Raw genomic sequence first — 17,694 nt, 5'->3', positions numbered from 1 at the left:
AATCATGCGCATCTCGTCAGTAAAGCCGGTTCCGTGATTAGCGGTAAATATCCATCAGCTGTTTTCAAATGGAGCGCATTTAATACACGGAGCCGTTCACTGACAAGATATCGCGTTCATTAGCGCTGATACATCACCTTCGATCATTAACGCGATATGTAGCTTGTCAGTGAACGGCTCCGTGTATTAAATGCGCTCCTTTAGAAAACAGCTGAAATGCTTTTACTTCCGCAATCATTCACTTATTGTGTTCTTTAAAACGAGACCAATCTTAGGTCTGTATTTCAAATCGTTCATGAACTTGAAGTTCAGTGCATTTTCACATCTATGTTCAAAAGGGGGGTCAGTTAAATCACGTTGAATTACTATTGTGTATAGTGTACTATATGAATACACATGCCCTGCCTTCTTTGTGGATGCAGGAGTGGTTGTTAGGGCGTTGCTATGTGGTTGCTAAGGTGTTTTGAGCAATGCAATACATTGTTTTGTGGTTACTATGCTAAAGAGCCCACCTTCAAAGCAATGTTATACCAAATGTAAATCTGGGGGATTCATTCTTTCTTTTTCCAATTTACATGATAGATTAAGTAAAACAGACAGAACAGTGAAATCTAGGCGGACAAACCTATTAAGCTGAGCTATGAAAGCTAAGCAATACAATTTTCCACAGTAATGCTATCTCTACTGTCATTTGCATGTGAAACATAAAACCCATTTACAGATCGTGACATCTCCAAAAGCACTAAAGCTCGGTATCGCAGTCACAGCAGCATGCAAATAATAAGGCCTGATCTCATTCACTCAGCCTTCCTCACATCTGTACTTTTCCAAGGTTTTTTTTTCTCCAAATCCTGGCATTATTTATGCACTTGCATTATGTTGTTCACAATCTGTATGAATTTCTTCCTGCCGTGGTGAAACAAATGATGACAGAAATGCATTATTTGGGTGAACTGCCCCTTTAAGAGCAACGTAGCCTGATATCTTTGTAATCAAATCTCACTGACACACACAGAAATACTCTTCTGCGCAAACATCTTCCAAATTAACATCCCGCTGTCTCTATATGACCTGGCAGAGCGGCTGCTGTTCTTTCACTACAGGTCTCTCCCTCTTTCATTTCCTGTAATTACAAGCTGGAGATGATACACATGAACATATGTTAGAAAGAGCAGGCAATAATAGCCATACACTTCAGTGTTTGCATATAGAGTAAGCATATGTGTGGTTCAGTAAATGGGCTGCACAGCCTTCATCCACAAAAAAACTGCATCTCCCACACAGATATATAATTATGTAACATGACACAATTAGAGACTCTGACTATAAAAAACACAGCTAATGAACATGATGATGCTTTTATGTTCATGCAGGGAAAGAAGCATGGTCTTTATTTAGACACTTGTGTTTCTCATGTGGCCACGAATCTTTCATGTTAAGGAAGTTTCACAAATCAAGGTAAAATAAACCAATTTAAGCTCTCAGCTATTTTCAATAATGGGAAAGAATATATTAAGATGCTTCAATATCAGACGGTTTGCTCTGACAACTCTTAATAGGTTAGCCTGATCAGACTTTGGGATAAAATCATGGGTTTAAAATGTTTAAAGGGGTCATGACATTGATTTTTTTTATATATATGTTCCTTGAGGTTTACTTATAATGTTAATAAAGTTTTTTTGCACAATAAATAAACAAACAAACAAAAAAATGAATAAATTCGGACCTCTCTGAAACAACCCGTTTTAAGGGACAGGTCCTTTAAGGCTTCTCAGGAATCAGCCACTGTTATGACTGGCTAACGTCACTGCATAGGAAACAGTATCAACACCTCCATGCTATTGCATGCAAGTAATTTGACAACATGATAAAAAAAAGGTCATTTCCAGATAAAGCATTGTGTATTCATTTACTTAGGGTTTGTGATGCAGCTGCAGTCAGATCTGGTACCACTTCATCTTTCAACAAATGATTCTTTGTGAACAAAAGATCAAGGCCAATCAGATTTCTCATGTCATGACCCTTTAATTTTACTAAAATCATAGCGCACTTCTTCCTCAAATCATAGTCATTGCATTCTTCTTAAAGCTACACAAATTCATGTATTCATGCCTGTAGCACAAATGACGCAGAACAACCTGAAGTGTAATACTTATGGTTAGTTATTTAAACAAGCCTCTAATCTTAAGTATTAGCAATAGCAATAGTAAACACCACTTCAACCCAATACATACAGATGGATAAAATGAGGTCCCACCCTAGTCACCTGTATTCATTTATCCCACATCATTTTTCACAGTCGTCAGTCACATTACAGAGACCAGTCGTGTTGCCATGCGTTTCATGTTGCCCATCATGACACAATAAAATCTTAAATGATCATATGCACGATGCACACTCAAAGCAAGCACACACACGGACACAGTTCAGCCCTCTTTACCGTGGCGTACCCTGGAGCGGTACTTCAGAAATAAAGCTCTCTTTCTCCAGATCTGTGGATGAATTGAGCAAGCTGTGAGGATAAAGACACGGCTATATACACACAACTGTCAAAGACAGGTCTATGGCATCTGCTCACACTACACAATAATCCGTCCAGGAGAAAGTCCATTTGATATTCAACTGTTACTAACTTATTTCAGAATGCTTTATTGTAATAATGAATCCAGATGAACTCTCTCTATATAAAAATAATAATCTTCTAAGCATGTTATCAGCAGCAATATAATGATATTACTACAGTTTCATGCATTAAGTTTCAAGGACACAGATTATCTTAGTTGCATGACACTTATGGTTTCACAAGTCATCAACAAAAGCAGCGGCGAGTGAACGCCCATCACTTTGAGCATCTAAAGTAACAGGACATGCAAACACTCTCGTGTGAGTAGAGAAAAACACGTTAATCATTGCAAAATCTGCAAGTCCACTTAAAATGTTACTAAAGGTTTCTTCTGGGTGAACTATTCCTAAGACTTCTATATGTAAATGGCATATGTAGTAAAATGTATGCTGAAAACATTTTTATTTAAACCTGCAGTCCGTACATTTTTTTAACCGGCTGAGTCTGGTTTCTCCCAAGGTTTTTTCTCCATTCTGTCACAGAGGGAGTTTTGGTTCCTTGCCGCTGTCGCCTCTGTCGCGCTCAGTTGGGGACACTTGATTTCTAGCGATTATCGTCAATTTGATTTAGCAGATACTATTTAAACTAAACTGAGCTAGTGACATCTCTGAACTCAATAATGAAATGCCTTTAACTGAAAATTGAGTGTTTAATCTTATTTTTATACATTACTGACACTCTATCCTCCAATGTGATACTGTTAAGTGCTTTGACACAATCTGTATTGTTAAAAGCAGTATATAATAAAGATGACTTGACCAACTCTCAGCTACGAGTGAAACGCGATCGAGGCCGCGGTCTAAAGTTCAGTTACCCTGTGAACAGCAGCCTTTGTTTCATGTTTCGTTGACACGGCACGGAAATTAGTTCTATTTCTGTAAAAAACGATTAGAGAGAACGGTTGAACACACTTACATTAAACTTGCACACTGACATCAGCATGCTATGGCCCCTTTAAGACACACTTCAAACTGACACACAACACAAACACACTCCCTTCTTACCCCTTTAAAGCTGGTGAGGTGCTGCTGTGGTTCAGTGTGTTCTCTCTCACACTGTTCACAAACAGTCACTGAAGAATGACTTGAGCAAACAGACACAGCGCTTGTGCATTCAGACACAACACTCAGCATGGACTACACAGAGAGTACAGAGACAGGGAGAAGAGAAATTGTGACAGTCACAGATGAGAACCAGGGTGTGCTTATCTTGATTCTGTGTGTTTTGATGTCATTACAACTGATGGGAGCCTAAGAAGGTTCAATCATAAAAATATAAAGGCCAAGAAAAGGCTTGAGATGGGTGTTGGAGTCGGAAAGATAACAAGCAATGTGAAATGAACTTCAGTCTTTCTTGTTGACATCAGCAAAACCCAAACCATTTCATCAGAGGAGGCTGAGAGGAATTTGAGAAGGGGCAACAGCTAACAGAATAGTTCGGCCAAAAATACTTATTTCTGCACCTTAATGTATTATTTTATTATCATTTCTGTGAAACACAAAGGGAGAAAGTTTGAAGAATGTTCACTCTGCTCTTTTCCATACAACGGAAGTGAATGTATAAACGTGAATGGTGGTTTTTTAACCTCCAAAAGGGGCAAAAAATTAGTCAATTCAACTCATATTCCAAGTCTTCTAAGATAACTTTAACATTTTGAACAATGACTGAGGCTTGGTGTTACGAGCACTTCCTCTGTCTGATTGCCTCTTTAAGACGAATCGCTTCTTGTATTCCCCAATTGTAAGTTGCTTTGGATAAAAGCGTCTGCCAAATGACTAAATGTAAATGTAAATAACTTTACAAGAAAAGTGATCAAAATTTAAATATTTATTCAGGTCGCTATGAAAATCCTCCGCTCTGCCGCAACTCTAAAATCCCCTTCAAGCATGCATGCATTCAAACTCAACAAGTCATGATCCGTTATGAGACCAGACGTGACTGGTAGGCTATCGTGTCATGCCAAGTCTGAATATGTGAAAGTATGAATGAGATTAGAGAGCAGTGGAAGAGGGGACTTTGTATGACATCAGTCATGCTCACTATGTATACTTTATTTTGCCATTCTGTCCTTTTCAGAGCCACAATCACTTTCAATCCCTGCAAAACAGCAGCATGACACATCATACGGTTCTGTGAAGTTTCACAGCACGTGGATGAGCAAACAAATGCTGATTTTTGGATGAACTAAACCATCTAAAGTAGATCTGAAAGAAAGTTTCTGAAAGCAAACTGTAAACCAAAACAATGATTAACACAACTGCAGGGACGATGGACGCTCTAACAGGTACACCTTATCTGTCATATGCAAATGAATGGGCATGCATGTGGAAAGCTGAGCTGATTTGAATGAATGTGTCATGATGGTACAGCAGTTGTCTTGACAAACTCAATCTGACCACCGAGCATCAATATGAGCTCATAAACTATATGTGGATATTTATGAAATTCCATGCACTGTTTGTCTGCCTGTGTCATGTGCATATAATGAACATAAACAGCTCTTTATTAGCGCATTGTCCTTTGGTAATACACACTTCGTTCACAGGACATATATAACAGCATTTCTTTGAAAGCCACTCTATTAAGTCACATTATGTCTGTTTATCTATTCATCTCAACAATGCTGGATTTTTTTTAATAATGCACAGACTTGTGTAATAAACACATAACCTGCTATATGACTCCGGCTTCTGCTTTCTATTGATTGGGATGTACAATAAAAGATTAGACTACAAGCAATGCCAGTGTGTTGTGGGTGGTTACCTGGGGCATTGCTTTGCTGTTGCTGAGGTTTTCTGGGTTTGGAGTTTTTAACATCTTAATGAGATGGTTACAGGAACATTTACCTGCTAAAAACACCAGCATTGCTGGTTGTGTTGTGTTTTTTTAAGCTGGTATTCCCAGCAGGCTTCTTAACCAGTGAGAGTTCCTTGCTGATTCAAGTTAAGACCATAAAGACCATGAAGGCTGACCAGATTATCTGGCGGTAAATAGCAACCACTAGCTAGACCTGCATGAAACCACCACTAACCGGCATAAATCAGCCATGGAAAGTCATACTGTGGTTGTGACGGTAGAGACTATATCAGCACTATCAAATTATTCAAGAAACTGAGGTACAGCAGGGTTGAATGTGTAAGAGTTTTACCTCTGCATTTTCAAGTTGAAGAATCTCCTTATCCGAACTGGTATGGAAGCCATTGTTTTCTTCTGGAACAGAAAAAATGACAATATATAGGGTGTTAACCGATATTCACTTGACTTCAGCAAAAACTCTTCCCTTTTCTAGTTGTGTTTTCAAAAACAAAAGAGCTGTTGTGAAATCAGTGTAAATTCCTTCTGATAAAACTAAGACAAAATGAACTGTTCCGCAGCCATTTGCCATTTTGTCACACTTTCGGGGATAAAATAAATCAGGTGACGGTCTCAGTGGTCCAAACAGACATGCTGACTTATCTCATACAACAAACCGCTGTTCCTCACACTAAACCAAATACATGTATCATCAAATGAACACGTAAGGAGCCAGATTTACTAAACAGGGTGAATTAGTGCAACAGCATCCCATAAAAGTGCCGATGGGAGCGGAAAGCTCTGCAGATGATCTACTGACAACGAGCAAATGAAAAAACCCAGATACAGCCAGATATTTTCCATAATGACCAACACATCTGAATAGTTTATTATTTTTGCTGTTATCATAGATTATTGTTTTATACTGCATCATAAGAGTTTAAGACCATATACAGAAGAGGATTAACCCAGTGGGAGCATCTTCAAGTGTTAGGAATTACAAAAGCTAATCCTTGAAGAAGCAATGCAAATCTTGATGCTTTGGTTATGTGTCCATTAAGCAAAAAAAGGTGTACTAATGTCTGTTGTTCACACCTAATAGTAAATACAGATGTCAGTATGTAGCCACACAGTCTGAAAACAGCTCTAAATACAGTTGCAATACTAGAAGATTTCTCTAAATTTACTGCAGGCCCAGCTCGTGTATAAGACGGGTTTCCTGTAAACCACGGTCAACTCCCTACAGTCTTGAACACCAGAGCTAATAACATGCTGGACTTTCTAAACAGAGACATCTGAGGAGATATTATAGCAGCATATTTGCTTTGCGTATGCAAAACCTACATGAACATTTTTCAGTATATCTTGAAACAGAGCAGTACATTGAACCTTTAGACAAAATAATAATACATGAGGCTTTTATTGCTCATATAGTAGTATATATTTATTTAATGCCATGTCAGCATCATAGGCTATTTGAACACAGAAGCAGTCTTAAGTCGCTGGGGTATATTTGTAGCAATAGCCAACAATACATTGTATGAGTCAAAATTATCGATTGTTCTTTTATGCCAAAAATCATTAGGATATTAAGTAAAGATCATGCTCCAATTAATATATTTTGTAAATTTTCTACTGTAAATATATCAAAAACTTATTTTTTGATTAGTAATATGCATTACTAAGAACTTCATTTGGACAACTTTAAAGGTGATTTTCTCAATATTTAGATGTTTTTGCACCCTCAGATTCCAGATTTTCAAATAGTTGTATCTCAGCCAAATATTTTCCTATCATAACTAACCATACATCAATGGAGAGATGATTTATTCAGCTTGATGTATAAATCTCAATATAAAAAAATGACCCTTATGACTGGTTTTGTGGTCCAGGGTCACATATGATAAAAATGTTAAACTTTTACTGGAAAAACAATTGTACTAAATACCTCTTTAAGTGAGTTCACTTCATAAAAGAGTTTTCTACACATATTAAAAGCTGGACAGTCCAGTAAAATATGTTTGATAGAAAGGGGAACCTTGCAAAACATGCATTGAGTAAGGTCTTCACCTTTAGAGTCAGTCTTGTATGACCTATGCAGTATCTGGTGAATACCACTTGATCAAATCTAGTTTTAAAAGAGATTACAAACCTGTTTGAAATTTCCAGATGCATTTCATATTATATAGTAGAATACGTACCTCAGGACAAACATTTTATTCAGAAGCATGAAGAGAAGTTTTACAATTATAATTAAAGGCCTTTAACTTGCTAAAATTATTACTATCAATCAGACAACCGAAGGCATGTAGAAGCTTTGATCATTTAAAGACCTAATTCGATGCGCAATACAGCAGACCTTATAATATTAATACTTTCATAACTTCCTTCACTGCTCAAATTAATCTCAAACACAAAAGACGTGATTCACTGAATAATACGAGAGTTGTGTCAGTAATCTTCTTTGTGTATCTCCTCAAGCCAGGATTCATTTAAAATGAAGCTGCCAATTAATATTTATTTGCAAGACAATAAAGATGACTTGCTTTTGATTGACATTCAGAATTGCATTACATCTACCCAAATTGACTTGCATAGTTTTGAAGGTATAGTGTTTTATGTTCTGAACTGAACCCAGGACCTTTGTTGCTAGCACCATGCTCTATTGTCTGAGCAACAGAAATCCTACATATCGTACTCTTTCTACGGATCCACCTTCCTACATTTGAACCAGCTGATCTTTTTCTCTTGACCGCTGCAACAAAACAAGTCACCTAAAGACAATTTTAGGTACAGCAGGATGTGAAACTGGAAGTGAGTATGCGTGCTGACAGAGGAAGCTATGAACACGAAGCACATGCGACACGTTTTGTGGTTAGCGCCAAAAAAACAGAAAAGAAAACATCCCAAAATTTTAAAATGGTTTTAACATTACACTGTAAACAAAAAAATGCTGTAGTTATTACAAAATAATTTTGTCAGCTGTGGTTGCCAGAATAATTTTGTAAAAAATACAGAAAAACTGTAAAATTTACAGTATAAAACTGTAATTTACAAACAAGGAAATTTGAATGTAAACCACTAAATTCAACAACACTGCTATTAAAATCTGTTTTGTACCTTTAGCATACTGACAACCACCATAATAATGCAGGTGGTAAAAGAGAAAGCCCATCACAGGTAGCTTCGCCACAAGCAGAAGTATATACTAATATACAGAAGGTGCATACATGCAAACACTAAACACCATCATGGTAACACACATTATTTATGTGTATTATTGATTGATTATTTAAATAAAATACTTTCAAATGTGGAGTGTCATGCAGGGAATTCTGGGAATATCAGTTTACAGCTTTTGACTGTAAAATATACATTGATTTTAGGGCTGGGCGATATTGCCTGAAAAAAAAACGATTTAAATCGATTTTTTTCCCCCTACTTAAAATCAGTCTGCAGATGACAAAGAAATTGTTCAAAACAAGTTCTAGCTTTACCGAGTGTCTATTTACACTAAGTGCAAATATCCCGCCTTGTTGGCAAAGGCTATTTACACTAACTCTGCCCACCAATGTGCGATTGAGTTAGTCAACAAAAAGACGCCCATATAGCGTCAATTTCAGGGTTGTAGATGGTAAGGCGTAGTATTAAGTAAATAAAATGTATTTATATAGCACCTTTCACAGACAAGGAGTCACAAAGTGCTTTACAACACTACCAGTAAAACAAATATTCAGTATTCAGAAAGGCACAGGAAACAAATAGCGATTGCTAACGGTTGCCTGTTACATTACCAGTGTTTCCCACAGACTTGGACTTTATTTGTGGCTGCATGTATGCAAATTAATTATCTGCCAGCAGGAGGCGCTTGTAGAGCAGGAGAAATAGCGGTTTCCCCGGTAACGCTGCACACAAATTAGCTCTGCTCACAAACGCTGCTTTATCAGACATTATACAAGATGAAATTAAAATGACATCCAAAATTTTCTGAAGACAGTCGGTTTCCTTCAGAAATGCAGATATAAAGACACCCGCACCGTGATTCGATTCTGAAACATGCAGCGCTTGCTTATTCAACGAAGTCAAAACTTTTTGAAAAAATAATAATAATCTATTTGTGGCGGTCAGTTTTGATATTGTGGCAGGCCGCCACAAATAAATCAATGTATGGGAAACACTGCATTACAGAACATAAAATTTCACTTAGCCTACCACATAGAGTAAGGAGAGCTGACCGATGACGATGGCGAATGATTTGCAGATCATGAGCACCATGACAAACATCTAATCTTGTAAAATGTGTGGCAAGTAAGCTACTGGCGCTCCATAGTAAAAACAGAGTACGTGCGATCGCCAATCGTGAAACTAAAAAGCCATCAAAAGCAGTTTCAATGCCATGCATAATAGCGGCTCCATGATGCCCGCAATTATGATCACCTAATGATATAACTGCGAGAGAAAGTATTGATATTTATCTCCTATCTCGTATTTATTGGAGTTCTGTAGTACACGTCTTTTTTTTTTTTTTTTAGAAAAAATGATTTTCATTCAAACAAGTCGACATAAACTACATATTAGAGTTAATCGATAAAATCAATTTTTACTGTAAAATTACATGAAATGTCTGGTTAGGTCTTTTACAGTTTTTCCTGTATATAGTACAGGAACTTACTGTTAACCTATTAACAGTTTTTTTCTTTTCAGTAGCGTTTTTACCAAATTGTACAGTTAAAATCACACTTATTTTTTACAGTGTCGTTACAAAAGTTCTTTTGAGCGGAAAGCTTTCACGGGTCAAATGGCAGTGCATGTTAACTAACGTGGAAAGCATAAAAGTAGCAGCAGAGATAATAGAGTTGCACCGTTGGAGAAGACAAGCTGAAGTCAGCTACATTCAGACGGGTCTGACAGGCTGGGATATTCATATCGTGCCTTGATTCATATTTCTAGTCATATTTGGATTCACTATCAATCATACTATGATTTTTTACACACTTGATCTGTTCAAAGTCATTATCAAGCTACTGTTTAAAATCTATTATACATCAGTGTTTTAAGCGTATAGGTCTGCTGCCCACAGACCAGCTTCAGAGGAGTGTAGAGTAATTCAGAGTCTTCCCTGACGCTGCAATGAGTCAAAACAACTGCTTTGGCTTTGACAGAGTGAAGGGAAAGGACATGACCATTTTAAAGCAAACTTCAAATCAAGGATTTTAAAGGGGAAGTTGATAAGTATCTCAGTCTACAACAGCTGTGTAAGAGAGTTTATCTCTGTACATCTGTCCACTGTGTTACAACTCATATATTATTAATTAATGATGAATCTTCATACTATAACAGAGTCATTTTTATATCAACGTGTAGCCTATATTTTCTTTCTGTTTACAGGAAGAACAGTGCTAGAAACATATTTTGAAGTTCTTTGTGTACATGTATTATATTCCACTAACTGTAATGCAATGCAAACGTAAGAAACTAATACAGTACTAGTTTAAAACTATTACTATTCAGAAATTCTAGCGTCACATAAAAATAAAGTAAATTGTCGCATCGTAAGTCGTGTCCACTTCGGACGCAACGGATGTGCGCATTTGTCAAATATTCTTCAGGCCATTAACTCTTGAAAGACAACGTGAATAAGAGAAATGACAAACAAAAGTGGTGCTAACTTTTGAATGAAACACAAAGCTGAGCATTAGTGCGTATTTTTAAGACACTAGCCATGTGTGAAGCGCGTAAAGGCGTGTTACCTCCTCCGGACCAAGCAGTTCGGTCCATTTCTATAAGCGTCTCATCACTCGACTTTCCACGATTCATTCTAATCAAGTATATTAAAGTGAGCTATATTAAATGTGAATTTGTTGTTTTTGTAGCTCTCCCACGCCCCGTGATCCGTCTCTGCCCTGCCCGTTCAGCGGATCAGATTTGCCCACTCGGGTTTGTCTTGGGTCTCCGCCGGAGAAATTACGATCCCTACTATGGCTATGAGAATAACTCCTCATTAATATGTAGGAGCAGGAACTTCACTATTGGACGGCTAAACAAGCAACGTCACCGGGATCTATTTAATATTCATGAGCCTTCACGTGTTTGGATTCCGCTGCGCTCTCTCTCGCTTTAAAGGGGAGTGATATAAAATGACCGCAATTTTGTCGGCAAACTACAGAGAGATGCCCATAATTCTTAACCTTCTCTTAATTTCACTTAAGATTGAACAACAGCTTAACATAAGTAACTGCTTTAGCCTTTTTAAAATCGTTTTATTATCTTATGGTGCATTTGTGGAAATTAATTTATGGTGAGTTTATGGAAATTCACAAGAATATTACAATAGGCCTACATGTGTTAAATTTTAAAAGCTCAAAAGCTGACAGCAATGTAAAAATACAATAACGAGTTGCGTAGCTCAAATATATATATACACACACTATACATTAACATTTATTCATTTAGCTGACGCTTTTATCCAAAGCGACTTACAATTGCTATATATGTCAGAGGTCGCACGCCTCTGGAGCAACTAGGGGGTTAAGTGTCTTGCTCAGGGACACATTGGTGTCTCACAGTGGATTCGAACCTGGGTCTCTCACACCAAAGGCATGTGTCTTATCCACTGCGCCATCACCACCCACTATATTGCCAAAAGTATTGGCACCCCCTTCTAATGAACATGTTTGACTACTTTAGTAATTTCTATGAGTACAAATCTTAATGTTTAAGCATATAATGATATTCTAGGGAATTGTGTGCTTCTAATTTTATAGCAACAGTTTGGACAGGACCCTTTTCTATTCTAACATGACAGTGTCTCTGTGTATAAGACACGGCTCAAAAAGACATGATTGATTGAGTCAGTGTGGAAGAACTTGACTGGTCTGCAGAAAGACAAGTCCTGATCCCAGCTGAACTCCTCTGGTGTGACTTTATATGCAGACCTTGAGCCAAAAACTCATCACCAAACACCAATGACTTGTACATGAGGGTACTGTTATTTTAGACACGTCCAAAACTGTTGCAACAGAGATGGAAATACAGTTTTTAAATACATAAATGATGTTTCCATCTTTGTTGCCACAGATTTGTTAGTGCCTTCTTAAAGAAGGGGGTGTCAACACTTCTGTCCTTATAGTGTCTATACAAGTCATTGGTGTTTGGTGATGAGTTTTTGGCTCAAGGTCTGCATTTAAAGTCTTATGTAGATTAGGTAATCTGCAACTATGCAACTGTATGGTTTCTAGTTAGCCTATTTATATGAAAAACAGCAGTCTACATAGATTTATAATAAATGCACAAACGCTAGCCTATAGCTTAATCACAAATATACTGTAATTACATTCCATTACTCCTTTAATACATTTAATACACGTCTACATTAATATAATAAATTTGATATAAATACCCCACATTTCTGTCACAATAGCATGGTGCAGTTAGTGTTACTACAGTAAATCCATGGTAAAGGATGGCGATTTGTAGATTGAAAAGCCTTCTGACTGTATCGTTGCACACAGTATTTTTCTTCTGCTGTTTGTCAGCACTGTTTTATCTGGATTTAAACTGGTTTATACCAGTTGACTGATGTCGACTGATAGTTTATACCAGTCATTTGTGTTCTTCGCTGAATTCCAGCGCTTCTCAGTGGATGGACTATTGGCACTATTGCCATCATATACAGCAAAGTTCCTTGCAGTGCACGTTCTGGAGGCTCTTCATGAAGGAATTCAGCTGTTTAAGATGAGACGACGATAAGCGCCGTCTTCCTGCCCTTTCAATGACTGAAAAATAAGAATGTGTTGATAGTCTCTGACATTACAGAACTGCTAAACAACAAAAATACAATCCCCCCCTCCCCCCTAAAAAAATCACAAAATTGCATAATAAAGCATTTTTCTAACAATCATTTACTCAAAATTAACTGAACAAAAGTATGATAACAGAAAATGTGCAGGGGTCATTAACAAAGTTGTCAGTGGATTTTAGACATACGTTAAATGACTTGTTTATCAGCTGGCTTTTGTTGCACAATGACTAGCCGACATATCAGTTAATCATCTGAATGTCATAAAAATTACACTCTCACACACACAGCTTTTCAGGAGAAAATGCTGTTACTGAAGCCGCTTGCTAAGAATCCTCCACATCTGTTGGTTTGTTCCAGCCCCACCAGGAGCCCGTGTAGCCCAATATAGACTCTTCTGGCCTGGGCCACCCCCACAGCCCTTCACTCTAGCAATTACACATGCACTTCTGTCCGGGTGTGGCAGTGGGACAGAAACATAGCTGCCTATTTCCCAAACCTTAACTTCTACAATCTGGGATTCATCATTCGTCAGCCGTATGTGAAGGTGGCAGCCGCATGTGTTTTTATACATAAAAACACATATTTGAAGAATATTAATATCATAAACAGTAAGAACCTGAAGTTTATGAAATAAAGAAAATCCACTAAAAATGATAAAACTTGATTTCATTATATTTAACGATAATTTGTTTAAATTAAACCAATTTGCATAAGCAAGTAAACCATTATTTGCATGGTTAATTAATGAATTAAAATTTGAGCGAGAGAGAACTAAGGTTGTATCATCCGCAAACATTACTGGAGTAAGAATATTTGAAACATTTGACAGGTCATTTATATAAATAAGAAATACTAACGGTCCAAGTATTGACCCCTGAGGAACCCCACAGAGTAGACTTGCTTTGCTAGAATAGCAACCCTTATAACAAACAAACTGTCTTCTATTAAAAATATAATTCATCAACCATTTATATGTAAAATTATGAAAACAATATTTATACAATTTATCCAATAAAATATAATGATTAACTGTATCAAAAGCTTTTGACAAGTCTAAAAAAATACTACAAGTAAATTCTTGATATTCCAGTGCAAGGGTAGCCTTGTCAATGAGGTGAAGCAAAGCCGTATGAGTGTTTTTTTCGGAATCCATATTGATGCTTATAAAGAATAGAATTTGAGTCCAAGTGAGAAAGAATCCGCTTATATACTATTTTTTCTAAAGTTTTTGAGAAACATGGCAAAATAGATATAGGTCTATAGTTGTTAAAACATTGTGGATCATCTGCTTTAAACAAAGGAATAATTTGAGCTATTTTTAAATCATCTGGTACAATGCCTGTTTTCAAAGAAAGAGAAAAAATGTGAACACGTGGCTGCAATATTGAACATTTCCCCTGTTTGACAAGAAATACAGAAATATTATCATGACCAGCTGAAGATAATTTTAATTCATCAATAATTTCACTTATTTCCTGAATTGCAGGTGGCTTAGAAATAGAGATAATAGGAAAGTTTCCTGATATATAGTCCAGGGGTACACCAATAGGGATATTATTAGCTAATTTATGACCAACATTGACAAAATATTCATACAATTTTTGAGCTATGTCAAATGGATCATTAAAATAATTTTTTCCATCCACAAAGTCTGAAGGTAATTCCGAGTTGGTCTTTTCTCTTTGCAGCAACTGATTTATTGCTTTGGATTGTGGATTTAATATCATTTGAACATTTCTTACATTTTTCACCAAAGCATGTCTTTTTTGCTGATCTAATAGAATGGTTATATTTATTTCTGTAAGATTTATAAACACCATAGGTTTTCAAATATATTTTCTATAGAGTTTGTTCTTTGTCTTCAACATTTTCCGTAAACTAACTGTGAACCAAGACTTATTAAGGTCCTGACTGAATTTCTTTTGATAGTTTAACCCTAATTTCAAAATAGTGAAACATAGGAAAATGATCAGACAAGTCTGAACATAACACACCAGATTTAATTCCTTGACTTAGAGAATTTGTTCAAATGTTATCAATTAAAGTTGCTGAATTTTCTTTATCTCTTGTAGGTTTACGAATAAGAGGAAAATAATAACTAGAGTAAATAATATTTAGGAAATCTGCTGTAGGGGTATCAAATTTCAGTCATGGCTGTAAAGTTCTTTATGATGTTTGTGAATTTGTTGATGTATATGTCTCTGATTGGTTTAAATTGGTAGGAAGTGTGTCTCTGTCTGGATCTCTCCTGTCTCACAGTGAACACACACTCTTTGCTCTCTGGGTAACCAGCTCTTTCTGTGTCTGCCGGTCTCGATGGCTAGTCTGTGCTCGCTGAGCCTGTACTTGCTCAGGATCTGTCTCTGCTTTGTGTCTTTCACACTCTGGAGATATTCATATTTTAATTTTATAGTTCGATAGAGTTGTAATTTACTTTGTGTTTTGGTCTCTTGATCCCAATGTTCCAGATATATATGTTTAGATTGTTTGATAATTAGATTTATTTTGATGTTTGGGTGAGAAGCAGTGCTGGTCTGAGACTGGTTAGTGTTAGTAGAGTTAGTCAGGTTAGTAAGTCTCAGAACCAGACTCATTTCAGGGTTCAGTTCTTGGGTTTGTAGTGCTTTAAAATGTAGCGATTCTCTGGGACTTGATTTTAGATGCATCCAGAATTTGAGCGATCTTTTTTGTATATTTATAATCAATGGGAATCGGCCTAATTCTGCCCTACATGCATTATTGGGTATTCTCCTTTGTAATTTTAGGATCATTTTGCATAATTCTGTGTGTAGGGCTTCTGTTGGATGCCTGTCCTCTGATCACTGAGTGGACCCCAAACCTCAGTGCTATGGGCAGAATTACACTATTAAAGATTTTACACCAAATTGGAAGCGGTATTTCAATATTTTGGAATTTTCTCTTGATTGCGTATCGAGCTCTTGGAGCTTTATCTTTGAGAGCATTCACTGCCGTACTGAACCTCCCCGATGCAGTGATGATCAGGCCGAGGTAAGTGTACTGCATCGTGTGTTCTAGACTGAACTGGTATCTGTGTTCCTGGCTTTTTCTGAAAGACCATAATGTTGGTCTTTTTGAGGTTTACTGCCAGGACCCAGTGCAATTCACATTGCACATTTGTTGCTTCAATACATTGATTTAATGATGTCATAAACTTTACCCCCTACACCACTTTGTAAAAGTTTGTAATATAATCCATCGTGCCAAATTGAATCAAATGCTTTTTTTTAAATCGACAAAGCATGCAAATATTTTTCCGTGTTTAGTCTGTTGTCCGTGTTTATTGATTAGGGTGTGTAGGGTGTAAATGTGGTCAGTAGTTCTATAATTAGGAAGAAAGCCAATCTGGCTAGGACTCAGGACACTGTGTTCGTTAAGCAAGTTTACAGTTTAAAATACTGCTAAATAACTTCCCCAGATTACTGCTCACACAAATGCCTCTGAAATTATTAGGGTCTCCACTCTTGTGAATAGGGGTAATAAGTCCCTGGCTCCAGATGTCAGGAGAACAGCCTGAACTAATACAAGGTTGAATAATTTGAGCACAGCTGTCTGAAGCTCAGGTGTGCTGTGTTTCAGCATTTCACCCAGAATGCTGTCAGGGCCACAAGATTTCTTATATTTTTGGCTTTTGAGTTTTTTCATCAGTTCTTCATGTGTAATTGGGAAGTCAGAGGGTTTTGATTATTTTTAATTATGTTTTCATAAGTTTGTAGACTTTGTAATGAGTTGTTTTGGAGGGATTTCTTTATATACATTTTCTAAATGTTTTGTCTGAACGTTTCCGTCTTGTATTGGTAGGTCTTGTGGTTTTGTTGTGCTCAGATTATTCCTCATATCCCAGAACTGATTATGATTTATTGAATGTTCTATTTCTTGTAAACTTTTGGTCAGATGGTGTTTCTTGTTTGCTCTGATTGTGTCTTTGTATTGTTTTAATCTTGAACAGTATTCAGTTCTTATGTCAGCGTTGTTTGGTTCTTTATGTTTCAGATTTGATCATTTTCTAAGTTGTTTTCTTAATGTTTTGCAGTCTGAGTCAAACCATTTTTCATCTTTTGATGTATTTTTACTATTTTGTTTACTTTTTCAACAGTTTTACAAGCAGTTTTTTTATATATGTAATTTATTTCATTTATAGCCAAAGTAACACCATCTTTAGTTGTTTCAAATTTTTTGTTAATAAATGTAATTAGATTTTTCATTTCTTCAGAATTGAGGGCTTGAATAAATTTGCCTGTGCTGTCTGAAGCCCATCTGTATCCTGGTTGGATTTGATACATTTTACATGTTTCGGGTATGTTTTGTGTTAGTGAGTGATGTTTTTTAATATAAATGTTCATTTGGTTATTGTCAGTCTGTGTCTGGTGTTTCCCTGCCTCTCGTGTCCATATTTGGCCTTCCTGTTCCTGTCCTCGTTCCATGTTCATTAGTTGATTAGTCCCTAGCCCTGTGTTTA

The 17,694-nt window shown here is 36.7% G+C and overlaps 1 protein-coding gene across 2 annotated transcripts in view; it reads right to left on the bottom strand.

Moving 5' to 3' along the window:
- Nucleotides 1-11,396, bottom strand: part of LOC306867940 (anoctamin-5-like) — a 41,281-nt gene extending 29,885 nt beyond the window's left edge. The window contains exons 1-3 of one of the 2 annotated variants that reach the window (XM_079413893.1): nucleotides 11,167-11,376; nucleotides 5,772-5,833; nucleotides 3,628-3,759 (exon numbers count right to left, since the gene is read on the bottom strand). In XM_079413893.1, the coding sequence (XP_079270019.1) occupies nucleotides 3,628-3,759; nucleotides 5,772-5,833; nucleotides 11,167-11,233 (261 nt within the window). In that variant the 5' untranslated portion in view covers nucleotides 11,234-11,376. Of the gene's footprint in view, nucleotides 1-3,627; nucleotides 3,760-5,771; nucleotides 5,834-11,166 lie in introns of both variants that reach the window. The other variant, XM_079413894.1, reaches the window with a different exon arrangement.
- Between the last annotated feature and the right edge of the window lie 6,298 nt (nucleotides 11,397-17,694).

This window comes from Barbus barbus, assembly GCF_936440315.1.
Source record: "Barbus barbus genome assembly, chromosome: 50".
NCBI classification, from domain to species: domain Eukaryota; kingdom Metazoa; phylum Chordata; class Actinopteri; order Cypriniformes; family Cyprinidae; genus Barbus; species Barbus barbus.
Note: the sequence above shows the minus strand (reverse complement) of the source record. Positions and strands in the feature narration are given on the sequence as shown.